Source organism: Triturus cristatus, chromosome 8 (assembly GCF_964204655.1).
Source record: "Triturus cristatus chromosome 8, aTriCri1.1, whole genome shotgun sequence".
Lineage (NCBI taxonomy): Eukaryota > Metazoa > Chordata > Amphibia > Caudata > Salamandridae > Triturus > Triturus cristatus.
In genome coordinates, this window is record NC_140591.1 from 344,323,917 (window position 1) to 344,351,720 (window position 27,804).

A 27,804-nucleotide genomic window follows, 5' to 3' on the forward strand; every position below is an offset into this window, starting at 1 on the left:
CTGGAAGTTCCCAATGCCCACTCCACAGAACACACGACCTATAACGCAGCTGCTCCAGGAAGGGGGAAAGGGGATAGGGACAGAGAAAAGACACTCCAACTGATCCTGGAAATAACTTAAGACAACACTCTCTTATGCTTTACAAATACTAACTTATTTCTTTAACCTTAACGCTCCCCCTACTAGGTTCTGCAAGAGTCTACCTTCTCTTCTATTGATTTAAAGTAACTTCAGTTTCAGTAGTTCTTTTGCTGAAGATACCTAATGCACGCAGGAAATAAAATTACAGGTTAAGTATTCACTCTCCCCCCACCCGTCTGAGTATTAGCGTTCACCCAACAGTTCCCACCCATTGATAAATATAGTGCTCCTAGTAGGAATTAGTAGGGTTGATTGGTGTAAGTTGATTATTAAATCGCTGTGCAATCCAGTCTCAGTTTTATTGAATAGATTCTCACAGAAGAGGCTGAAATTTGTGTCAGTTCAGGCTTCTTTGCTTCTCCGGGGAAGAGCGCGCAAAAAGAAACAAGAAAGGAAAGGCAGGAAGGAAAGTATAAGGAATGACGCTATGAGGAAACTGAGCAGATGAAGATTTCCAAAATGAGCCTTGACGGAACCGGAAACACGGAAGGTTCCTCACCGGTTCTACAGAAAAGTAATTGGTTTGGTCTTACTTGTATGCCGCTGAAGAATAATACGCAGGAACAAACTTTCACCAAGTGCCCAGACTCCGTCAGCAATTCTTCGTTCTTCTCTGGAAGTGCAGCGGGAGTAGCAGGTCTCTGCACTACTCTGAGAAATGGTTTTGTCAGTCAGAGTTCTCGGAAATTGCTTTCACTAATCTTTTCCTGTCGCACCACAAACTAGCTTCTCTCACAGACTTGGACGCGGTAAATACGGGAGCAGCAAGGAAGCCTTCAAACACCGGAGCCTAAAATCGGATCCCGCGATACCTCTTGTAACGCGGAAGAAAACTCTCCCGAATTGAGTTATTTTGCAGAGAGTTCAAGGAACGAACTTCTCTCCTTCACAGGTGAATTGAAGAGCGCAGATTACGCACATTTACACGGCTCGAGATCTCGAGTCCCGCAAGATTAAGAGCCCCTTTGAAAACCTAATGTACAGTTGATGGCAAGGGGGTAGCCATCTTGGAACATGCTCAACCTAATTAATGTTCAACCACAGGTTGAACTTGGAAGGTTTCACAATGACTCTGTGTCTACTTCTGACTCTCTCACTTATCGTGTTTATCTGATTCCTGACACGAGGACAGTACAGATTTAGTTGATTATTGTGGGTATCACTTGCCTGCGGTCTGTATGCTGCCCATATGGACTGACCTGCCTGTATTTGATCAGCATGCTGAGTAATCTGATTCGATGTGGAATATTGCATCACACTGTATTGGGGCTTTGAGGCCGGGAAGGTGGTGGCCCTTGTTTGAGTGCCTGCAATCTCCTGAGGTATAGGCTGCCGAACAGCCTTTTCTCGGGTCTCCAGTGTTGTATGCCCTCCTATTTTTGGGCCCTTCTCTGGAGGGGAGTTCTGTCGGCTTGGATCCTCATCTGTCCTGATGTGTACCTTGCTTGTCGTTTTTATTTTCATTGACTTTCTAAGATTGAAAATGGGAAAGAGTGGTTTTGAGTTGTTGGTAGTCTCCTTGTCGCCCATGTTCGATGTTGTTACTAGTAGAGATCTTCTTTGTGTAGTTTTAGTTTTTTCTGTGGTTTCTTCAGCTTCTTCTTAGCCCTCCTTCACAGTGGGGCTTCCACCCTCCCACTGCACCTCCTGCCTTTGCCACCTGAGCTACTTTTTCTTGGGGAACTTTGATTGTTATATCGCATTTGCCGACCTCATAGTCCTCTTTCCCCAAGGTTTCGAGCATGTACTTATTATTCCTGACGCTTGGCCCTGCCTGGGGATCCTTGGTTATTTTGTTCCATTCAGGGAGATGGGGTATTGAGGTATCTAACTGCACAATCTCTCCCTCTGATGATATTGGGGTCATTTGTTCTAAGGTAGGCATTTCCCTATGTCCCTTGGCTAGTGCCAAAATGTCCTTTAGAACTGCAGGTAGGCTTGCCCATTTGTCAATAATGTCGGCACAAGAGTTGGTGCAAGCTGATTTGGCTTTGTGTGTGTCAAGAGAAACCTCTATTTTGGCCAGCTTGTCGTCTTGAAGCACCAGGTGCTGAGCAATTGACTGAAGTAAATGAATATGTGCTTCCATTTTGGTAGACTGCCATAACAGGGCCCTGGCGATTGTGTCTTGAGTTTCCCTCAATGCTGGCAAGTTTAATTCTGTATGAGTTACTGCTTCCGTTGCATATTGGTGGGTTTCTTAACCCATCGGGCTTCCGCCGTCCATTTGGTGAGTTTTCCCTACCAAGTTCTTTCCCAAGTTTATTGGGGTAGCATTCAGCGTTTTTTCGATGGTCAGCTCTAGTTTTTGCAAGAAGGAAGTAATTGCATTTTCCATGACTGGGAAATTGGGCTGAAAGTCCGACCGGGCTGACGTTGTTGAGGCAAATCTGTTCTCTATGTTTGTCACGGGGTTAGCCATAAACCCCACCTTGGACTTTTTGACCTTCTCCTCCTCGTTCTCTGTCGGCCATTCATGAATTTCTGCCCAAATTTATATTGGACTTTTGGCCTTAGCTTCGAGCGTTTAGGTATTCACTGGGCTTCCGGTTGTCTGGATGGCGGCAGGCTCTCTGGTGTGAGCGCCGCTCCACATGCCTGAGGGACCTGGCAAAGTGAGGGGGGCACAGCCTTGCTTTTCCCCCCTCGCAAGGCACTAACAGGTTTGTCTATCATATCTGTAATGTCTGTTGGGCCACCGGGGACCTGGAAGAATTGAGTGATAAGCTGTTGGTGGGAGATAGCACTGTTATTTAATGCTTGTGATTGTAGGGTTGCTATACTTCTTGTTATCCTCCTTTGGGCAAGTCCTACATGTCCCGTCTCTGCCAAGTCTGATTCCTAATCGTGTGACAATTTCCTATTAAGCAACATACTCATTACTTAGACCAGTTCTTAATCTTGTGGTTATTGTATTTAGCCCTGTTGCCCTATCGCCCTAAGGAAACCCGGCGAGCGGGTCCACCAGAGCTACCACAAACCACACCCTACCTAGTAGGGCCGCTTCCGTGGAACCGCTTGGGCACACTCTTAGCTACCACCAATTAATGGTGGGGCGCTCGCGGTTCCCTCTGGCTCCAGTTCTTACCGCCAAACTGAAACACTCCCTGTATCACCTGCAGTCTGCCACAATCTGGGTTCGTCCAAAAGAATCGTCACTTTACCAGGCAGCTGTGGGATGTCCAACGACGTTTGTTGCACATGTAAGCATCTGGGCGTGGAGCGGTTTGCAGAGGCGGTGGCCCGGGGGGGGGGTATTGTGCTGTCAGCGGCGGCGTATGTGGCTTCTGTGAATACTAGCTGCTGTTTAGCCGAGCGCCAGGAAACATGAGCCGTGAACCAACCGCAGCTCACCGCAGCAACCCAGGAACCTGAGGTGATCCCAGTGATCAGAACCCGAGTCCGAAAAACTGCTCCCCGCTACTTTTTATACGTCCACTCCTTGTTCCTCGCTCCATCCACCAGCCTACGTCTGTGTGCGTACGATGGATGAAGGCAGCGTGGAATCTGTAGGTCCTTCAGAACGTGATCGTAGGTCCGCCCTAGAGGGGGGGAGTCTAGGAGGTTGAGCACACGCCCATGGAAAGAGGTGGGAGCAATGTACAATAGTGTTCTTTCTGCTTCAAATGAGGTGCTGCGTTATCGTTGTCACTCCCGGGATTTGGCTGGTGAGGCACGCGGTTGTGTACCACCTGGAAGTCGCTCTGTCCTGGATACATGAGTGCGGAGCCTAGCTGGGAGCTTTGGCCAGGCTGTGGGAAAACGATGCTGAGCTCTGCCATTAGCACCATTGAGAACAATGCTTTGCCCATACCTACCCAGATTCATGAGGGAGGAGACACAGTGGGAAAAGCCCAGGAGTGTAGAGAACATGTACAAAGAGGGAAGACTGCTAGGGTGCTCTACCTTATGTAAGACTTTTTTGATGCATTCAGGTCTGACAGCCACTGTATGGAAGAGATGCCCAGTTTTCCCACAAGAATCTGGCGTGCACAGGGTAAACCAGGTGTGTTTGTCTTTGGTGGATGGAGGGAAACTCATATCCACCATATACAGAGCATTGCTCTCACAAGAAGACAAGAGAATGGAACTTCTTAAAAACCTGCATAGAGATATAGGTGAGGAATTGAAAGGGACCCGATGGCAAACATTTTTTTTCCCCAATTTTTTTTTTATTGAGTTTACACAACAAGTATCATAGCGTATGGTAATGTCTACAATTGTTCCCCCGTATACAGCTTTCATAGAGCTAATTACTTGAACCGAGTATTGCGGTTTCTACAAGTAATACTGACTCAGAACGTCAGTTACAGATTACCATTGCATTACATTCATTAGCTTCTACTTAAGATAACAATACATAACAGCAAAAAGGAAAAAGGAAAAAAGACAAACAAGCTGGGTGTGTCCGACCCAGTCTTTACATGACACTGGGTGACTAGGTAGTGCGGAGCTAAGTCTGTGATGTGCTCTGGTGTGAGAAGGTATGCCATTTAGAATTGGAAAAGGTGTAATGCTCTAATCCTCGGGGAGCAGGTAGTCAACGGCAGTCCCACAGACAAGAAGTTAACCAAGGGTCCCCAAGCATATTCGAAATTTTTAAAGGCATCTCTATAAATATCACTCATGCGTTCCATGGTTTGTGCCCTCCATAAGCATGCCTGCCATTGCGTCACAGCCGGAGCGGCCTTTTGCTTCCAGGCTGCGTCCACAGCTGTTTTGGCCGCACCCAGACAAAGCCACATGATGGCTTGATCCAACATGGTCTGATATTTTAGACTCGGGTCTCTGAGCTCCAAAAGCTCGAATTCTGGGGAATCCAGGGTAGGATACCCAAGTATGTCTTTAATATGAGCGAGAATTTCATTCCAGAAAGGACGAATGGCCGGGCAGTCCCACCAGATGTGACGGAAATCGCCAAGGAGGCTGCAACCTCTCCAGCATAAATCTGTTGTGTTGGGGAATATCTTCTTAAGTTTAGTGGGGTATAGGTACCAGTCATAGAGTACCTTGTAGTGGGCCTCCCACTGCGCCAGTGAGTGGTTGTGACGCCGTATGTCTCTCAATAGAGCTTTCCACTGTATGTCCGTGATGTCCTGCCCAAGTGCAAGGATGTGCGAATGGTAGAATGTGTAGTAAAAGTGTGTATAGGAAGGAGATGGCCCCTTTCATTGGGCCCGCCCCCGTTAGGGAGCGTTCTAATGGTGTGGGTTCCCTCGTCGCCCCTTCCCTAATCTCGGATTGAAAGACCCAGTGGCGTATTTGGAGATAGTGGAAGTATTCGGAATTGGGCAAATAAAATTCTAGGATCGCTGGGTTGTAGTGTATAGGCGTGAATGGGGATGGAAACGCTGTCGCAATATGTCATACCCAGATTTGGAGGATCGTTTTGGTAGGGGTGCTCATATATGCATTTGCTGGGGGGTCTTTTTTCAGCTTCCAGAGGAGATCCCAGATCACCCAACCCGCTATCGCCCTGTCCATGTGTAACCAGTGTTTGTCCGACGCATTTTGGGACCATTCGACCATGACACGGAGTTGTGCCACTTTATAATAGAGTGTCAGGTCCGGCATCGCCGGCAAACAATTTTTGAAAACTGTAAAACAGTAGCACATAATGCACAACTGAAATGTATTCAATTTGAGAGCATACATAAAAATTACATTACTCCAATGATGTTACATAGAATAAACTCAGAATATACAGATACATGTCCTAAATGTAAGGCAATGACTGGCATATATATACATATGTGGTGGGAATGCGCAGCAATAGAGCAGTTTCGGAATGATGTAAGTGAAAAATTGAGAGCTTTCACAAATCTGACCCTACAATGTGATATTCAGACATGTCTATTAGGAATGCTGCCTAGGAATAAAAGAACGGAACAGTATGCCAAGATAATAGAATTGGGGGTGACAATAGGGAAGAAATGTTTTGCAGTAAAATGGCAACAAAATGTAACCCCTAACATGCAACAGTGGGAGAAAGAACTGATGAAATGGATAACTGAGGGATGCGGGTTCTTAAGAGGCTCCAATGCAGAGCTGACCGTCAAGAAAGCATATTAAAATGGGATCTGGTGGTAACTGAATTAGAACATATTGAGGAATATTAAGATATTGTAGTATGCAATGACAGAGACACTGTACAAGACACATAAGAAGTACATGTGTAACTCATGCACCTAGGTAAACAGAGGTGCATGGTAGAAGGAACAATATAAGAAATTGATAGTTTGTTGTGAATTCAAAATGGAAAATAGGTGCCCACTCACAAGAATTGAGGGGAGAGAAGAGGGAATATTGTGTAACACATTTGTGATGCTGTTGTCACACGAAAATCAATAAAGAAATTTAAAAAAATGTGTTTGTTAATATAATTATTGTAAATAAAATAATAAATCAAATTAATTTTATTAAATTTAATTTAAATAAAATCAATTTCATTAGATTATGTTAGTTAAGGGTCCCCTACTCTAATCACTGCCCTAACCTAAGAATAAAGACATTTAGGAACCATTGGCCCAATGGTTTGCATTAAATTAGCTAGCCTTTAATATTACATTTTTTATATTTTAAGGGATTAATATTTGTTTGTTTTACCAATAAACGCTTAACTTATTCCTAACACTATGCCATACCCTTATTGTAACTCCACCAATTGTCAGAACTTTTATTTATCATGTAGTTTAATTATTCATTTAGAACTACTTTATTTTATGTTATTTTATTTTACTCATAAAGTTAAACCAAGTCACTATTAGTTAATTATTGAAATATCAAGTTAAGTCAAGAGATACTTTATTTCGGACTCACAAGGCCATAAAAGCACAAGTAAAACATTTTAAAATTCTGTACAATCGATACCAATATAAAAGTTTTTCATATACATTGAAATATAGGAATAATAGAATATTAAACATTTATTAAATATCCTGAAAGGCGATAAGTATCTTGAGCATATAATACAAAATCATGTAATTAAAAAACAGGTTAAAATACGAGTCCCGAGTCATATTAAAGGCATAGAGTGGGTGACTTAGACTTGATCTTTCTTGAAAACTGCACGGCATGCACATCACATTGAGAACAGATAACGGGAAACTGAATATACAATTGGCATACCGGTGTCATATTTTAGGATCCTATAAGCCTGTGGGCAGTGGGAAGTTCCAAGGTTCCTACAAAGCTGTCGTAACCAACGATTCCTTATTGCCTTGTGGGTAGGACAAAACAGCACATGTAGGTCAGTCTCCATACAGTTTTTACAAGACGGACAATCTTTTGTGGAACTACCCCCCCCCCCCCCCCTTATATGTAATAGCATATAAAGGAAGTACACCATACTTATTATTGAAATATGTAAACTACATTTATTAAAATGAATTGTTTATTTCTAAATTAATGCCACTCCTTGCTCTAGAAGGTTTTTTTTTTGGACAATGTACTGGGTAACAAGATAATGTGGTCCACTATCAAATCCCAACAATGAAATGGCCTGTGAATGCAACACTCATCTCTAATGTGTACAGCCTAATACTCGAAGGTAAGTAAGGACAAACGAGACAGAACAGTAGTTCTTAACTTTGTGACTTCTGTGGATCCTTACTAAATTGCTTGTGGAAGCCTTTGGCTCCAGCCTAAGCAATTTCTATGATTTCAACAGAATAACAATACAAAACAAACCAGAAACAAGTATACAATAAACAAATACAGACATCATGATTTTATGTATTTAATTTATTAGCAAAAATGTATAAAAAAAAATAATGAACTTTATTTGGGAAATTAAAATTAATTTTTGGATTTATAACTAAAATATGAAGCAAAGTTGTACATTCTCATATATCACTTTGTCTTTTTTGTTCCAAATTCATGCTCTCTTTTTGCTCAAACGTAACTTTTAGTGTACAATTTCAAATTCATTCATGTTGATAGAGTATTTCGATAATTTCAATAAACATTTTTTTTCTTTATATACTTTATTATTCTGGTAAAATTATTCAATATTCTAAACAGTTGTGGACCCCCCTGAGTAGGCGTCATGGATCCCCATGGACAAAGTTAAATTTTGATAAATTGAAGCATGCAACAAAGACATTTTACCGGGCCAAAGATATTTTGAAGCAAAAAACTGTTTGCTTCATTGAAGGCTCCTCCCCATAAAGGCATACAGCTGCAAGAGAGGCATAATTTGTTTGTAAACCAATTAGGTCAATCAGAATTTCTGTATTGAAAACCCCAAACCATCAGATTCCTATTTAGAGTGCCCCAGTGAGCAGGTAACCTCTGCTATCTGTAAGTAATCCCGAAATGATCATTCTGGAGTCTTTCCATGTTCACCCATTCCGCATAATACAGCATTGTCAGATTAATTTATGCTGACTCGCGCTGAAGGTAGGGTGGCCCGTTACAGTTGGGAAGGATGTCACTATGAGACATGGGGTTGGAAAGCAGCTGCCACACCCACAAACCTATCCTGGAGCTCATACAGCTACTTACCTCTGTCTCGTAGCTAGACTTGTGAACCTCCAAACTCTGCCAAGACAGGACTTCAGACAAGACCATGGAGACAGGCCAGTGGTTAGCACATCCATAGAAAAAAGGTGCACTCGATTAAACAGTAAGTTTGAATCTGTGGTGAAAACACCAACATGATGGGGCGGGGGGATTTGAGGGGTCTGTGAGTTTACTATCAATCTGGTGTTGCAAAACAAAGTCTGAACATGTGCTCTCTAGCAACCAAATCGTACAGACTTTGGTGACCTTTTACTTCACTGCCCTTCACCCAACCATCCAGTGCCTTGCAAAAGTAATCTACACTATCCACCCAGGACTAATGGCACAGCTTCTGTCTGTCCCTAAATCTCTGCCTGCACTTTTCTGGGGTTATTCCATACTTCTTGACAAGGGTGTCCTTCATGGTGGGGATACCTCATCCTGTCCCCTTCTCTAGGGCCAGTTTTCCGTCCCTTTCTTCACTAGATATGTGTCTCCAAAGACTGCCCCCCCCCCCCCCCCCGCCAAATGCTTCTCAAGGACCGTATTCATCTCCAGAGAAAACCTCATAGGCTTTAAGCCACTTCTCGATCTCATCTAACACAATAAGGTTAGGCACCAGATACTTTGGAATGTGGAGCGTCTTGTCTCCAGAGGGCACTGTGGATATGCTGCCACCAGTCTAGGGGTGGGCGGAATTTGCGTAATCGCGTTACGCAGATCTCCGCGAAACGGCAAAAAATCTCCGCGAACACGCAGAAATTCCGCGAACACGCGGAATTGCTTGTTCGCGATGCTTTTTTCCTGTTCACAATCGCTGTTTGCGTGCTCGGGGAGAAATATCTCGCGAACACGCATTTTGAGAACGCGAACAAGCAAAAATTTCGCGAAATCGCGGAAAGCGGAATTTTGGGCAATTTCGCGAAATTACCCAAATTCTGCAAATTCCGCGAACGGAACGGAATTTACCGCCCAGGCCTACACCAGTCCTCTCCCTGTTTAGCTCTGATGTCTAGCTCTCTGAGACTTAGCTCATAGGCCATTGTCCTCTATGGCTAGTCTCTTTTCATCTAACGCTTTCTCCGCTTCTATGGTGAGTTTCTTCTCCTCCATCTTAAGTTTGGCAATCTGTATCCTAAACTCCCTGTCAGGTTTCCTGTCTGCCAGCTCCACTGGGGACAGACTTTGGGAAGATATACTATTCTCTGCTCTGGTAGAGAGCTCCACTTCAGGAGCCAAGCCACCCCCTCCGTTGAATGCTGCACCTCAAGACTGGTATCCAGGTCCTCTGCTTGCCTTTCCACATCAGCGCCTTTTGGATCTCCAACCTTCTGGTGTTGCTCTTGGCTGGAAGTCCCCTTTATTTTGCTGAACTCTTTAAGCTCAGCCACAGTGTAGGGATCCATGTTGGCAAGCTCAAACTCCATCATTGCAGGTGTGATTTCAGGCACAACAGTCAAGTAGAATGAGAGAATTCAGAAAAAGCAAAAAGGTCAATCAACGGGAATTTAAAAGAAACTCAAAATGGTATCAAATTATTCATATGGGATTTTAGTCTAACTCAAAATCACTGTATGGCATTACACAAACACAAGTCCAGATCTCAATGGGACACTGGGATCTCATAAGGACAGCAACCAACAGATGCCAGTGACAGTTGTCAGTGACAAGAGCCAGGCCCAGGACCATCCAGGGTTCCCTGACCTCTAAGGTTTCTCAGAGTGGGGGGCAAGAGGCCCAAGTGGTAGGTACCCTTCATCTACTCTCCTTCCAATCAGTCCATGGTCTGTATCCTGAGGCTGAACAGGGTTGAGGGGGAAGTCTTCCCTCACCCTGCTCCTTGATCTGGGCTCCTGTATCCTCTGCTTGGGAATGGTACCCTCAGAAAATGGAACTGTCAGGACAACCTTTTCGGCCACCCCTTCCAACTCTCCTGACCCTGGGGGCAACTCATTTCCTGAATTGCAATCTATGGGCATTTAGGGACTAGCTATGACCCTCCTCTGGATCACCTCCCCACCCCACTCTAGGGATACCAGGGTCATGGGTTCAGAAAAAGTCCTGCCCCTAGGTCTGAGTTACCCTACACACCTGGCCCTTGTACTGCTCTGGAAAAACTAGCCTTTCCACTATCAGGATGTAAAAAGGAGAAATCCTGAAGTTTTGGGCTCTTCTTGAACAGGCCTTTTCGCGCCAAGATCTTGCCGCCTGTGCTGCCCGGAAACACAAAACTCCAGTGGACCCGATTCTTCATGCCTCTGGGATCGCCAGCTACACCTGGCAATGCGAGAGCTGCACTTTCGCATTACAGCACCGACAGCTTGTGGTGACCAAGAATGCGCAGTTCCAGCAATTACTTTCTGCAACGCCTGACAGGATCTTCGCGAAATGATTGTCCGCAACGCCCAGCCCGCACTTCGCGCTACATCGATGACCATCCATGGCACTCTCTCTGCTCCTCACGGCCCCGTCAACCGCAAACAGAAAGCTTTGAAGGCAACTCTTTCAGCAGGACTAACCCGAAATCTGGCCTGCGCTCAATTGTGGTTGGCCTGAACTTGTGACTTTCACCTGCTCTTGTGCAACCAGGTAACCGTGAGTGGCGCTTTGTGCTTTTAGGTGTTTTACTTACCTGAAGTCTTTAAAATTGCTTATCTCTGGTTCTACTGGTTGCTTTTTTGTGGTCGTGGTCTCAAATAATTGATTCACTTGTACTCTATTTTTCTAAATTGCTGTAGGATTTTTCTGGTGTTGTGTTTGCACTTTAATACTATTTGAAGTGCTTCAAAAAATACTTCACACATTGCCTCTAAGTTAAGCTTGGCTGCTGTCTGCCAATCTACCAAAAAGTCAAGCACAGGTTAATTTGGTATATACTTGAGTTTCACCTTGCAAAGAATGTGGTTGCTTCTTGATTAGGGTTTCACCTCTGTCTACCATTAACCCAATTTCCAACAGAGGTCGACACCGAATTTCAGTAGTTGCTACTTAGGGGGCTGAGGTTTAAATCTGCTACAATTATCCCTGGGGCTCCTTCATGCTATATCTGGGACACATCTTCTGACGAGTGAGTTAATATAAGCCCTTATGGTTGGGTAAGGGTTTGGAAAAGACAGCAAAATGACTGACAGTCTTTCTTTGGGAACCGGGAAGGACTTTATGATAAATCAAATTATGACCTTTAAATAAAGGTATTAAATGGTAAATAATCGCGAGCGTTAGTTGTATTTTCTCACATTCTGAAATCATGGATTGGAAGTATCTGAAGTAATAGCATTGGGGCTAACGTGCTGAGTAAAAATGTAGGCCAACATTTCTAAATCCATGACAAAAGAAGCATAAATGGCCTTCAAATGATGAAATCACTGTGCTCATACACAGGTGTACTACAGCTCTGACTGAGCAATGCTGCTTGTTGAACCAACTTCCTAGTTCCTAAGGGCCCGATTCACAAAACCTTTTCAATAAACAGGCGTATCTTACTCAAGGCTTAATTATGAGTAAACCTGAAAATCCATCCCTGATTTGCAAAGCATTATTTATGAGTAAGTGTGTCTTACTCTAAGCTTAACAAGGATCTAGTCATGAATTTCCAAGAGTAAGACGGGCTTACTCATGGTATCCATAAGTACACCTTTATTAAGTTTTGAAATGGCCCACAAAAATTGTATGTTAATCACACTGGCTATGCAGCTGTTACTCACATCTTAGACAGGAGTAAGACACAATTATTCATAGAAAAAGGTTTGTGATTCAGGCCTTAAGATTCTGGGCGGTCGCAAGGAAATCCAAACTAGAAGGCGGGTTAGGCATATGTTTGTAGTTGATAGAATGGGGTCTAGCCGGTATGTAGAAGACAGACTTGAAATAATAAAACAAGTAGGTTAATTTAACTAACTAAGTTTAAAAGATGGACTTGGTTATCCAGAAAGCATCTTGTGATGCAACATAACTGTAATACAAGAATATAGTCCTTTGGATTCCTGAAAATTAATAGAAAAACATCAGTTTTGTTAGTTTGAAAGAGGGGCCTCATGTTCTAGAATCCAGCAGGCTAATGGTTTATAACCATTGCCAGTCACCTTTCACCACCCCTTTTCTAAATTGTGATTCCAAATATGCAGTAAATGCTGTTTGAGAAAAGAGTGATTTGGCTACCCAGTGACCACGTGTTAGTCCTTGGCTTGCTAACATTTGGAATTAGAGAGCCACAGAGGTTATGGTGGCCAACAAATGCAATAACAGCATTGTTCCATATTTCAGGTAGGGGACTGCATGGTGTCATACTATGTATGGATGGGCAGTCAGGGGAGTGAGTGAAAGAAACTGTCCATTTGCCATCACCCTTCAAACTTAGAAGGCTTTTCTAACCAATCTTAAACGTTAGTTTATTCTATCCTAACATATTCCGGTGTATTTCTGCTTGCTTTTCAAGCCTCACTATTGCACAGAAGCCCTATTTGTAGGACCATTTCTCTTTAGAGATACACCTGTTCACATTCATACATCTACTGTTATCAGCTACACTTGATCGCACCACATTAAGGGAACACATCAACTCAACATGTCAAGGCACTTATATGGTCATTTAATACAATTGTTTTGAGTTTTGAGTTAAATTTGTGAAAGATAGTAATACATGAGGACATAGAATCAATTCCTCTGTGGTGTGCTGTCTATTGCTGCAAATAACATCCTAATGATAGATTGTAGTGTCTTATTAAATTCCTTTCCATGGGGTTATTTGGATTTTTATGATTCATGATTGTTTTTAATTGTGACCTACTAAATGTATTTTGTGATATTTCATTGTATGTTTTTATTAAATAATTGGTTGAGTTTTTTTTAAATTAAATGACCATATTAGTGCCTTGACATCTTGAGTTGGTGTGTTCCCCTAATGTGGTGCGATCAAGTGTAGATGATAACAGTAGATGTATGAATGTGAACAGGTGTATCTCTAAAGGGATAATTGAATTTTTGACTATCCAGTCTGTTGGTGCCCTGTCCCTTTCGAGTAGGAGGGCCCCTCTCCTTGTTTTTCCAGGACCATTTCTGCCCTACAGTTATCCGTCCTTGCACATTTATTTCTTGTTGTCTGCACTCTACACTGCTTTTGACAATCCAGGCTTCATCCCAGTTTCCCCTGGAACTATATATATTTCAAAATGCTAAATGTTTATTTTCTATATCATGTTTACTATTTTAGAAAACAACCTAATTGTTATCATTTTGCACTATGATGCTCCGAAATTCACAAACACTGCACTCCAACCTATTTTATGCACTGCTTCCCGCCCTGTATAGACTTCCTGTGTTTCTCTAACAAAGGCTGTACTGTAAAAAATATTTGTTTTGTTCTGCTATGTCTCTAGTCTGATATTTTCATACTCTCCTTATGTACAGTGCTCTGAAACTCTACAGGGTGAAGTCCACGCTATATAAAACAGTAAATGATTTAAACAAGCATTGGCATAGCCAATAGGTCTCGCCTTTGGGATCTTATAAGTGTTTAGCCATGCAACAGTTGCATAACTAAATACTTATAAGGTCCCAAAAGCGAGACCTATTGGGTATGCAAAGCGGCCGTGCGGCCGTGAAAGTGATCGCGATCAAACATCAAAGCGGCCATGAAAGTGAAAGTAATCGCGGTCAAGCGCGGTGCGCGCGCCCGCGCACATGCACTGTAGCTCTAGGCTGGCCTGGTAGCACTTTTTGGAGCCCTCTCAAAATGTCTCGCCAGACCAGCGCATGCACTGGGTCAGGCGAGACCTAAAAATAGACTCACTGCAACACTAGTAATAAGGCTAAAGTTGTATCTTCCTAGTTGCAGTAGGACATAGGTGCAAAAGGTATCATTCTATGGGTGTGCACCTTAAATATCAAACCCAGATTAAGAGGGCACAGAATATCAAGGACAAAATATTGAAATTAAAATATCGGCAAGTATAGATTTTCTATACCTATCTCCACATACATGTACCTTGTCGATACATGTATCTTCAAGGTACGAAAGTGTGGAGTTCATAATAATAGCTCTATTCTTACCTATATGCACGTGTCTTTCAATATTTTTTCCCTCAATATTCTTTCCATTATATTCTTCTAGGTCGATATTCTGTAGTGCAACTATTCTATGAGCATCACACCTTGTGTCTGAGCTGGATGAGCTGACACAATAATTCATACAAAAATAACAATTGATGGACAGAATGCAGAACAATGTCATACATTCACCCCACGCGTTTTGTTCCTTTTTAATGGAACTTCATCAGGGCAGAATGTTGTCAAAACTATTTGTTATAAGTGTTTTCTCTGCTGATATCCAAGGTAAGGATCATCAAGTATGATACAGTTTATTTCAGAGAGGCGTTATGATTGACGGCTCACGGATTGTGGGTATGGAATCTCGTCCCGTGAGCCGTCAATCGTAACGCATACCTGTCCCACTCGGGGTGACAAATGCAAAAAAGAACAATTGATGGACAGAATGCAGAACAATGTCATACATTCACCCCAGTAATACTCAAAACTTCATAGCTTTGATCAAGTATATGCTGATGTTTTCTTTTTCATTATAGGCTCTTGAGCAAGAAGGGCATACATTGCTGGATGTGGAGAAATTCAAGTGGATCGTGAAGAAGCAAACAGGTTTACGCTGTATTGTAAGTGTGCAAATAAGCCAGTGTGTTTTGGTCATCTTCACTACAGTGACAAGCAAGAAAATGCCTTATATCTAGCAATTTTGAAGCTCGCAATGGTATATTGCTTTGAAACTTTGTAAAAAGTCTGATAGAAGAACATTTGACAGGGAATAAACCAGTTGGACGTTGCACATATCTCCTCTGGCCCCTTAGTCTAGAAATATAAATAGATACTCTTTTTGAATGATGTGTGGGTGTCCCAGATTTTTGTAAGCTTTTAAAGGCTCTCATTAGGAGTTGCATGATACTGGAAGCACAGTAGCTGTGCATGCCAATTTTCTATGACAGTGCAATAGCAAGTTAAACCCCATGGAATGAGGAATTACTGTGTGGTACTGAATTTTCTGGTTATAAAACTACACAGACTTGCCAATCCCGTCATGTTTAACACATACATTTATCACCTGCACTGCAGGCGGTAAACACATGTGTGTGCCTCGGAGTGAGTTGGGGCGCAGGAGGAGGAAGGAGTTTTGGTGGAGTAGAGGAGGGAAGGTTAAGGTGTTTTCTGGAAGGGGGAGAATTGTATGCTCCCACCATCAAAAAAGGGGAATGATGCAGCCCACTCATCATATAAATTTACCACGGAGAATTACTATGTAGCAGGTCTTTGATTCCCATATAAAAAATAGGTGTAGAAAAGCCTACCCATTCATAATCAGGCAGAGCAGAATTTCATATAGTAATTCTTTTCCAGCTGCCTTTTATTGAGGGCCTTAGTGATGGACCTGGATGCAGGAGTGCTGCAGGTTTCAGTAGTGGCATTGTAGGGGAGGCGCCATTTTGGAAGCGGTTTTAGTTTCAAGAGCGAGAAAGAAGAAGTGGGAGATACATGGATATAAAGGTGGCAATTCCATTGGAGTAGGGCAAGGAAAGAGGAAGAACAGAATTTGGAAGACAAACATGGCACAGTGGGAGCAGGGAGAAGAATCAAGAGAGCTACACGGAGTATAGAGTGGAAGTGTAAGAACAAAGGAGGGGGAGAAAGTGCAAAGATTTTATAAATAATGCAGAGAAATATGAACAGAATCTAATGAGAAATTGAAAACCAGCGAATTTGAGACAAGAGTTCAGAAGTGCGCCTAGAAACCTCAGGGTTTAAGGGGCATATTATCAAGAACGGCGTTAAACTTATCGTCGCTTTAGCGGCAGGAAACTGCTGCTAAAGCGGCGATAATGGGCTTGATAATATGCCCTTGTGAATTCCCATAGAAGCCCAGGTTCTGGTGTGTAACGCCGAACTTGATAATATGGCCCTAAGACTTTTTATGTAGACAGTAAGCAGTAGTAGTAGGCATAGATGAGGGAGTAGTAAGATTGGAGCTGAAGCAGATAGCAGGATTTTGGATATATTTGAAGAGAGAGATGGAATAAACAGGCTTATCAAGAATAATTCAGCTGTTGCTCTCAGAGTTTCTGTTGGCCTTCAAGATAAGCAAAGGAATTTTTCTCTATCCGTGTGAAGAACAGTGGCATTATTTACAGCTGTGACCTCAGTCGGCGCTTAATCTCTATAGTTGTTGAAAATGTTGAACAAAGCCTCATTTAAATCCTTTGCTTTAGTGAGAATAGAAAACACCCGTTATTTGAAAAGTGCATTAACATGTTTCTTGCTTAATTAAAAGGTTCTTTTGCAGCTCATGCTATGTGTTGAGTTAGAAATAAAACATATTTTTTAATGGAAGGTTAGGAGATGACATTGTATTAAATAAGATGCAGAATATGCCGTGGGGAGGATCTTCGCCTGTCTGATGAGATGACGTATGCAATCTGCTGGGGACGGACCCAAATCACTGATAACACCCTCAAAAAAGCTAAGAGCCACACTGAATATAACTTACTATAAAAATGCACAGTATTCATCCAAGCAGCCAATATGGATCTGGAACTATTTGACTTTTTCACCACTTTAAAAAATCTCATCCATAACTTCCCTAACTCAAAATTCCAGCAATTCACGATCACAAACACGATCACCCAGTCACCCTTGAGTCAATCGGCTAATAGTGAAAGCGCAATCTCAAAAGAGTCCCATCAACCTACTCATATGCACACAACCTCAGCAGATAGGGACTTAAGCCTACAGCACTTGGAAACAGTATCACCACCACACACCAATAGCATGGCTACCCTAAGCCCCAGGCACATGGCAAGTTCATACCCCAGATCCTGTAAGACAGTTTCTGGAACACACAAAGCAAGCATTCCCCTAGATGTTAACCAGCCAATCACTAGCCTTCTGGCTAAACCTCACATATCTTGTACTAACACACCTAAAACCTTACAATTCTCCCACCTCTCGGTCTCAGCTTCCAAGGCCAGGAACAACCGAAGATTAAATCACATTATCACTAATAATCCCGGACTCACCCCAACAAATAGGATAACTTCTACAGAAAAATCAAAGTGTCCCCACTTTTACACAGACTGTGATCCATCCAGCAAACCTACCTCCAGACTAGCATGCAAACTACAACATCCTCATCTCTCCCCTAAATCCACAACAGAGCCAGAAATAATACGTTCCCAAACAGACAGAAAAGCCTGAGACTTAAAAATCGCTATCAGAGATTTGAATAATTTATACTCCTCCCAGAACGTTATCTCTCCAAAATACATTCATGTTTATAAATCAGTACTCATACTACACAGCACGCAAAACACTACTCCTCTCCCACTGACTAATCGATATTACCGACCACGCAATCACCTAAGATATCTGTTGGACTTTTAATTACAAACCCTACTGCTATCCTGTGAATCGACATCCAGTCTCCCCCTTCAGCTAGACGAACATACAATTCAAGCAGTCCTAATCAACACAAACAGACCTACACAATCAAATCACAGAAAGATTAAACCAAAACAACCTGGAAAAAGTAACTATAATCCCCGAAAACAAGTTACTAAACTGCATAACCCACCAAAATTGATAAAGTGCCTACTACTCAACTATCGCTCAGCAAAGAAACATGGCGCAAACATCGCTGACCTAATCTTGAACCAGGAAATCGACGTTACTATCCTAACGGAATCATGGCTAACCGAATCTTCTTCCCGTGCCTAGATATATTGCTTCCACCAAATTACTTTATTGTGAGACTAGATAGGCTAAACAAAACGGGGGGGGGGCTGTATCCATAGATCCAACATCGTCATCTCTAAAGTTTATGAGAATCCCCGGGAAATATGTGAATACCACGGTCATTCTTTAAGATCTTCGGATAACAAGCTCTACAAACTACACACGTTCTACCATCCTCCATGTAATAATGTCTCATTCACTGACCAGCTAATGGAAATTATTACAGCCAATTCCTCACCTCAATCCGAAGATATTTCTCTAGGGGACTTCAATCTTCACTGGAACGAACTTAAGAATAATCAGGTCAATATGATTAAAGATTTCCAATCGTTGATGCAAGCCTGTACCCTACCAACCCACACTGAGGGCCATATGTATCAAGCCTTTTTCCATTCGCAAATGGGACGATTTTCAGAATCTGCCCGTTTGCGAATGGGAAAAAGCCTTTTGGGATGTATCATCCCAAAAGGCCATCGCAAAATAGAGTCGCAAAATTTGTTATTCTCTATTTTGCAAATGCAATTAAGGAATTGCAAATTGCGATTCCTTAAATGCAATTCTGGAAGCACCAGAAATTTGCTATTTGGCCTTAAGGAATCACAAATTACCACCAACTTCAAGTTGGTGGTAATTTGCGATTTTCTAGAAAAAAGCACTTTTTTGTTTTTTTCAAAGTACCATTTGGCGCACATACATGCCCTTAGGGCATGTATGTGCGCAAAATTTGCACACATGCATATTTCGGGGGGTGCAACATGGTGTTCTTTTGGCACCCTTGCAACCTTGAAATTGCATTCTCAATTTGAGATTCTCTAATTGGTAATCGCAAATTGAGAATGTCTTCCCATTCATTCCTATGGGCCTCCTAGCCCATAGGAATAAATGGAAAGGTATTCCTTATTTGCAAATCTCAATTTGGGATTTGCAAATAAGGAATATTTAGGATTCACAAATTTTTTAGCAAATCCTACATATATTGCATTTTGTGATTCTCTATTTGCAATTCACTAAAAATCGCAATTTGATAATCGCAAAACTCTTTTTTGATACATATGGCCCTGAAGGATCTACCCTAGATTGGATCCTTTCCAAAGAAAGAGCTGTTGATACCATATCTATTGTTCCGTTCGACTGGTCAGATCACCGCATCATTACTTTCAAAATTCCATTCACAGTTAGGAAACCTATCCCGCAATCAATCAAACAAAAGCACTGGGTTTGTGACACTAACGGCCTGAACATGGAGAAACTGGCTGCACTCTGCGAGAAAGATCTTCAACCGCCTAAATACATAGATGACATCAACGAACTCACGGATCACTACAACCTCACAATGACAAAAATGATTGACACCGTAGCCCCTTTAAAAGTCAAAAGAATTCAGGTTAAAGATACAAATCCATAGTTCAACGGATCCCTGAATAAAGAAAGATGAAAACTCAGGCTAACTGAAAGGAAATGGAGACAACACCCTTCATCCCTCCATTTAAACCTGCTAAGAAAGACCAGGAACACCTACAATAAAAGCGTGCTAATATTTTTTTTAAAAAACTGTGAAGAATTCTCTTCATTCTTTACGGCTAAAGCCGGCTCCCTGGAGAGTGAACTTAAGAACGCTGCAGAAAATTCCTCAAGCCTAAACAGTACTCTTGCCGAACTTCCATTGCAACTCACACCCTCAACGACAAAAAATATAGCCTTTGGTCAACCTTCAAGCTCTATAACCATCAAGACATCGCCAAAACCTTGCTGTCCATAAATCTGAACAACCAATACAATAATCCTATCCCTTCAAAATGTTGGTCTACAATCAATCATATGCTCATCCCCAGCTCGACTAAGATTATTAATGCTTCACTTGCCCTGGGTTCCCTACCAGACTGCCTATAAACTGGCCAGGTCATCCCTTTCTTAAAAAAACCTACAGAAAACCCTTCGGACCCAAATAACTTCCGGACGGTTTCAAACATTACCATGCTAGCCAAAGTTCTGCAAAAATGCGCACAACAACAACTGAGCCAAAACATTGCCAAATTCAAGCTACTCACATAGTGGAATGACGCTCTACTAGCTCTAGACCATAATGAAATTTGTCTTCTAGTTCTTCTCGACCTATCCTCCGTGTTAGACACCGTAAACCATGTTAAATTACTAGACCGTCTTGAGAAAAAGAAGGGTTTAAAGACAACAGTCCTACATTGGTTTAAATCCTTCCTAGAGAACAGATCACAAAGATTCCTGGTGAACCAAAAACTGTCTCTAACATCCCTGATTCAAATTGGAATACCACAAGGCTTAACCCTCTCCCTATCTCCATTCAATCTGTATGTCGAACTACTAACAGAAATATTACAGCACGCAAACATCTCCTACCACATGTATGAAAATGACACACAGCTCTATATGAAGATTACATCGTTGGGAGAGATCGACACGATGAAACAGGCATTAAAGATGACAGTTCAATATTTATCTAGCAACCATCTCAAGCTCAACTAGCAGGAAACCAAATTCCTTCTGATTTCCCTCCTAAAAGCTCCAGGGTGATAAAAGAATAGACTAAGACGATCACGGCACTAAACTGTACCCCTGTCCTAGTGGACTCTACCAAATCACTAGGCATCACGCTGGACAAGGCTCTAAACATGCGTTGACACATTAACACGAGGCCAAAAAATGCCCACTTCCATCTAAGATATCTCAGAAAACTTAAACCATTCATCGATACAGCTAACCTCAAAACAGCAGACCACGCTTTGGTAATTTTGAGGAATGAGTACAGATGCACAACTCTTTTAGATCTTCCCAAGTTCTCAACAGCTCCCCTAAATCCTGCCTTAACGCAGCAGCTAGTGTCATAACAGGGTCTAAGAAATTTGACCATATCACTCCACATTTGAAAGCGATCAATTTTCTCCCATACGAAGCTAGAATCCACCGAAAGATGGCATGTATTACTCATAAAGCTTTACACTACAAAACACCTCTTTACCTGGCCCACAAAATTACGTTATCCGGAGGCCACAGAGTCTCTCGGAGCACTGGAGATCTTTTAATAAAACCTGCATTCTTCCACAAAAGAGAACATATGATAGAGCTTCCTCTGGAGCTGCTCCGAGAATCTGGAATTCGCTTCCACCATACATTAGAAGAATCACGTCCTCCTCTCTATTAAAAAAGGAATAGAAGTCGTTCCTTTTGAGCAAATTCCTCCCATAACTTTCGGCTGTCTCGACTATGGGTTTAATTTAATCCTACAGGTAATCTCTCATCCTTCGTCTATCGGCTGATCGTGTAGGATACATAGTACAGGATAATAGTCCCAACATTCTTAGACATTGGAATTTCGGGGCATCTTACTCCAGGTCGCTATCATTGAATGACAAGTTCTGCCAAACATCCTCAAGAAGTATTTGGTTATTCACATAATATTGTTTCAAGAACTGTAACCATGCAATAATCAAAATTTGTATTGATCGTTAAAGCAAACTGAGTACCACTTTTAGAACGATCATTTAAATGTGGTAGCCCACTTAAGCCATGTAGAACTATGGAAATTCAATGCTTTTGTACTGTGAAGCGCTCTGACATCCACTTGTGGATCATGTTCACGCTATAGAAAACAAGGAATAAATAAATAAATAAATGGATATATTTCTATGCAGCTATGTTTATTTTACCATTTGTTCGCTACATCATATCTCCATTTCTCCTCTTCCGAGCTCTGTTCTCTCTACCTCACCTCTCTACCTATTTCACTCGTCTCTCACCACCTACTTTTCTCTTTTGTTACCTTTTTCTGTATCTATTATCACCTGATCCACGCTCTGTTTCATCTCACTGCGTACCTCCTTTCCTATGTAATCGCACCTCTACGTCACACCTCTCTCTTTCACTCGTTCTTTGTCTCTATCTTTATAGGTCTCTAACTCAGCTGTGTCTCTAGCACTTTCTCTCCTTTACCCTCTCTCTACCACTGTATCAAATTCACCTTTCATTCTGTACTTCACCTCTTTGCTCTTTACATCTCAACTCTTTTCTGCTGTTAGCATTCCCCCCTCTATCTTTCCTTCTGCTTCACTACTCTTTTTACCTGACCTGTCTACTCATAATGCTCTTCTCTCTACCTATTCCATCTCACTCTCTCTCTAGACCTTGCATCTCTCTAGACTTCTCTCACTACCTTACCTTTCAGTCCTTACCTCTCTCTGCCCCAGCCTCTGCCTTACTCACCTCTCTTTCTGCCTTACCTCACTCTCTGCTGTACCTCTTAGTGTAATCCGCCTCTCCCTCTCGCTTTACTTCTCCTCATATGTAGCCCTCTCTACCTCGCTCTAAGACATTACCTCTTTCTTCCTTTTTTTTTTATATATATTTATTAATTTCACCATTGCACAGTTAGCACATATCATCGCACAATCTCCAATAATACATTTAGATTCTTATAAGATGTTACATATCAGAGCATTTCCAAAAGAAAAAAAAAAAAGAGGAAAATAACCATAATATTCATCAAAGCATCCTACTTATTTCAATGAATTGATATCAACACAAATGTCAACACCAGATGCCTCAAATTCATCCCAGCTCTCCTAAATTAATCTCTCAAACCCAAGCCCGCCTTCCATTTTATAATGGGGTCCCATATCCTTAACCCCAATTTTCTCCCTGTTCTGCCTTTCCGAGCATATATATTTTTTTCCAGATTATAAGTAGACAGCAGGTTAGCAAGCCAAACTTGCATTTCGGGGGCGTTTTTATCCAGCCAGGCCCTGGCTATGCAGAGCCTAAAAACTGCCATTGCAACGAAGATAAACTCCCTCTGAATAATATTGGTATCCGTGACTACCCCTAGCAATATTTCTGGGGGATATTATGGTAATCTGGATGTCCAGGGAGGCATCAAGAAATTTCTCTATATCTTTTAATACTGTTTGTATTTGCGGGCAAACCGCAAATATATGGATTTGATCTGCATCAGGGGAACTACATCTTGGGCATGTGGTACCGGCGGTACCCCCCCATTTTGCTATCTTTGCTGGAGTGAAATATAGCGAGTAGAGGTTTTATACTGCTGTGATTGCAACGGCGCTGAGCAGAGGAGAGTGCGCCCTAGATCCAGTGACTCTTTAAACCAGCTAGCCTCCCCTGCCAGCTTATCTGCCCACTTTTCCATATACTTATCCATATCATCTGGTTTTCCTGCTAACAGATTCGCATAGAAACTCCTAATAGAGCAGTCCCCCCCTAACCTTATTTTCTCCAATATTTCTACCTTATCAAACCCATTCCTTCCACCCTGTTTATTCCCCAGAAAACTTCTTAACTGCAAAAATTTAAAAAAATCCCTCCTGTCTAATCCAAAAGTGTTCACTAAATCCATAAATTGAAACATCACCTCCGTATTCCTCAGATCCCCAATCTGTACTACCCCCTTCTCCATCTAGCCCGCCATTGTGGTATCCCAGAAAATCTGCTTTGGGAGGGAGACATTTTTATACAACCTGGTGTATCTGTTATATTTGCCCAAGCCAATTTTTTTCGTCACTGCATTCCAGATTTTAATTGCGGCTTGGACTGTCTTAAACCTGGTTCTTTTATAATATGCAAAGTCAATACATTTAAGAAAAGAATTCTCCACCTCTGGTCCCAACACTATGGAGTATATCCTAGATGAATCATTTAGTGTTCTAACATCCAAACCACCCCCGCCTATCAACCCGCGCATATATTGCAGTGCAGCTGCCCAGTAATATAGTCTGAAATCAGGGGCTCCCCAGCCTCCTCTCTCTCTAGGCAGAGACATGAAACGGTATGCCCTGCGGGTCTTGCCATGGGCCCAAATAAATCTATTTAACATATTATCAAGATCTTTAAACCATTTCATCTCAAGCCATAGCGGTATTGTCCTAAAGAAATATAAAAATGTTGTCAGTATTAGCATTTTTATAACATTGGTGCAGCCCACTAGTGACAAATGCAAATTATTCATTCGATCCAGATCCGTCTTAACTTTTAACATCAGGGGCGCCAGGTTCTTCTGTATCAGTGAGTCTAAATCCGCTGTAATTGCAACCCCCAAATATACTGCTGAATCGATGACTCTTTGATCATTGAACACAATATGATGGTTACATATTATTTGCGTTTTAGAGCTATTTAGGCTGTACCCCGATATATGCCCAAATCTTTGTGCTTCGGACTCAATTTCTCCTATGGCCATGCTGGGGTTGGGCGTCAGAATGGCCACGTCGTCGGCATAGGCTAAGGACTTTACCTCACATCCATTCAACCTTATTGGAGGAATCCTTACATTGCCCTCTATTTTCCTTATCAATGGGTCCAGGTAAAGAGCAAATAGTAATGGGGAAGATGGGCAGCCCTGTCTAGTCCCTCTTCCAATACTAACTGCTGCCGATTTACCCCTATTAACTCTAATCCTTCCTGACGGATTCTTGTACAGAGTCTGCATTGCGGTTATAAAACTATTTCCAAATCCATTCCACTTTAGTGTTTGCCATAAGTATTCCCAGGAGACCCTATCGAACGCCTTTTCGGCGTCTAAAAAGAGTGCCGCAATAGGGTCCCCAGGACACCCGCCGCATCGAAAGCTGTAATCACCTGTCTAATATGTTGTGTAGTACCTTTGCCTGGAATAAACCCATGCTGAGTATGGCTTACTAATCCCTCTATTACCTCTGCCAGCCTTATTGCTAGTATCTTGGAGTACACCTTAGTATCTGCGTTCATCAGTGTAATAGGCCTGTATGACCCTGGGAGTATCGAATTTTTTCCTTTTTTTAGGATAACAATGATATCCGCTTCTCCCCATGATTCAGGAATCATGTCCCCTTTCTGCGTTTCCAGCATAACATAAAACATGTCCATTCCCATAACTTGATAAAAGACTTTATAAAACTCCACCGGGAGCTGGTCTGGACCGGCTGCTTTACCTGATGGTAACATGTTTAATGCCGTGTGAAATTCCTCCAGACTAAAGGGGGAATCCAACCTATCCTTTTCTTCCATAGACAGACCCGGAGGAATGATATCACTGAGATAGCTTTGAACCTCCCTTATAGATCCTCCCCTGTCCCTAGTATATAACTCTTGATAAAACTTCCTGAATACTTCCCTTACTTCAGTCGTTTCAGTGACCCTAGTTCCATTTTCATCCGTAACCTCCTCAATATCTGATGCTACTAGTTTCTGTCTGGTACGTACTGCTAATAAATGGCCTACCTTCTCGCTTAGTTCGTACACGGCTTCCCTCTTAGTTAAGTAATTCTCTGCTGCTTTTTTTGAGATGCTTTCTGCCGCCTCTGCCCTAAGAGCCACTAATTTTGATAAATGAGCTTCTATTGGTGCCTTATCTCTTATGTCCCAGACCAGTTCCTCCTCTATCATTAACAGCTTTTGGTAAACCTCCTTAATTTTAAGTCTTGTCTTTTTCTGGGATGAAAACACATAGCTCATCGTCTCGCCCCTTACCCCGGCCTTAAAGGCATCCCATACTACTCCCGGTGGAGCCGTACCTTTATTAATTTCCCAATAGGCCCTAATCCAATCAGTCATATAGACCCTGTATCCTTCATCCCTCAAAAGGGCTCTATCAAATGTCCACTGCATATCCTTTCGCCATGTCTGACCCATTCTAATAGTTAAAATCAGAGGGCTATGGTCCGAAACAATTCGAGGTTGTTTTTCTATTTGTGCCTCTGACATCAGGGAAGTTGAAATCAAAAAGTAGTCCAATCTGACAAGTACCTTATGGGGGGCCGAGTAGAAGGTGCTACCATCGCTACCTGGGTTCAACTTAATCCACGGATCCACTAGAGAATTGTTTGACACCATATCTGACAATGCCTTATGTGTTCTCTTTTTTCTCCCTGCGTATGTCCTCCCCGGGTATACAAATGAGGTACTGGGATCGTGAATATTAAAGTCCCCACAACATATAATTGGTTCGGGCCATAGTGCCAACTCAGTGTCTAAAAATTGGAAGAGTTCGGGTTCGTCTTCTGTTGAACCATACACAGAAACTATAGTACATTTTTCCCCCTTAAATTTTATTTCCACTATTACCCACCTTCCCCATTGATCTTCCATTTTCCTTATCACCTCCACGTCAGTGGATCTCCCTAGTACAGCCACTCCCCTATGCTTTGTCCCTTGCTTTGTATTTGCTAATACGGCAAACCCTAGGTGGTCCATTAGATAGCCCTTAGAAGCTTCAACATGTGTTTCTTGAAGGCAAACCAAATCCAACTTAAGTGTCCTAAGTAATGCCGCCACCCTAAGTCTCTTACCTGGGTCGTTGAGACCACAGATATTAATAGTAGCAATCCTGCAAGTCATTAAAATAAAGCATAGATTTTGTCCAGCTCTGCATACCTTGCTCGATCTATCACTTTGTTTTGAAAGTGCATCTGATAGTTATCATGTAACCTCCCCCTTGTGTCTAGTCTGTATTGTACAATGTGAACTCCCTGCGCTATATATTGTGCTCTCCTGTGTAGCTTCTTGGACCCTACCTCACCTTTTTTCCCGTTTTTACCCCTCTTTCCCCCCCCCTATCCCCCCTACCTCCACCCTACCCACCCTCTGTCCTCTGCCCCCCTCCCCCCCTTTACTGGCAAATAGGTCCATGGGACCTATGTGTGGCCGCAATAGCTTGCGGGAAACGCATCCTATACCCCTCCTCTATGACTTTATCCTAATTATTTATCTATTTAACCTTTTGTGTATACTATCACCTTAATAAAAATGATTCAGTCGGAGATATAACTATATCTAAAGTCTTCCTCTACCAGTGCATACATCCCGCTCCATCATGTTCAAACCTTTGGCATTTAACCTTTCTATATTTCTCAACCCCCTTTTTGCGATTTAATCTCCTCTAAAAACTGTTGGGCCTTGATCTCGGAAAGGAAGATACTCGTTCTACCCTTGAAAACCACCTTTAGCCTTGCGGGAAATAAGAGGAACGCCTCAGACCCTAGTGCCTGAAAAGGTTTAATAAGCTGTCTGAGTCTCCATCTTCTTTCTACCGTTACGTGGCAGAAATCTGGCCTGGCGAAGAAGGTGGTTCCCTCAAAGGATCTTTTCTTGTCAGGTCTAGCCTTATCTATAATTTCCTCCCTGAGCAGATAATTCCCGACATATATCAAGATGGCTCTAGGAAATGGCGGTTGACCTGCCGGCCCCTCACCCCCTCGGCCTTTTCTAATGGTGAAGGGGAATCTATGGGCTCGTTGAATCTCTCTTTCCCATTCCCACTGTGATTCCGGGAAAGCTCCTCTCAACAAGTTAACCACAAAGTGCATAATGTCATCTCCCTCTTTTCCTTCTGCCACACCCAAAATGCGAATG

The 27,804-nt window shown here is 42.3% G+C and overlaps 1 protein-coding gene across 1 annotated transcript in view; it reads left to right on the forward strand.

The window, feature by feature from the left end:
• The window catches only part of LOC146802102 (cilia- and flagella-associated protein 337-like), a 521,178-nt gene that overhangs the window by 110,077 nt on the left and 383,297 nt on the right, over nt 1-27,804 (forward strand). Inside the window, exon 4 of the mRNA XM_085621663.1 lies at nt 15,225-15,308. Coding sequence (XP_085477789.1) covers nt 15,225-15,308 — 84 coding nt within the window. The remainder of the gene's footprint in view (nt 1-15,224; nt 15,309-27,804) is intronic.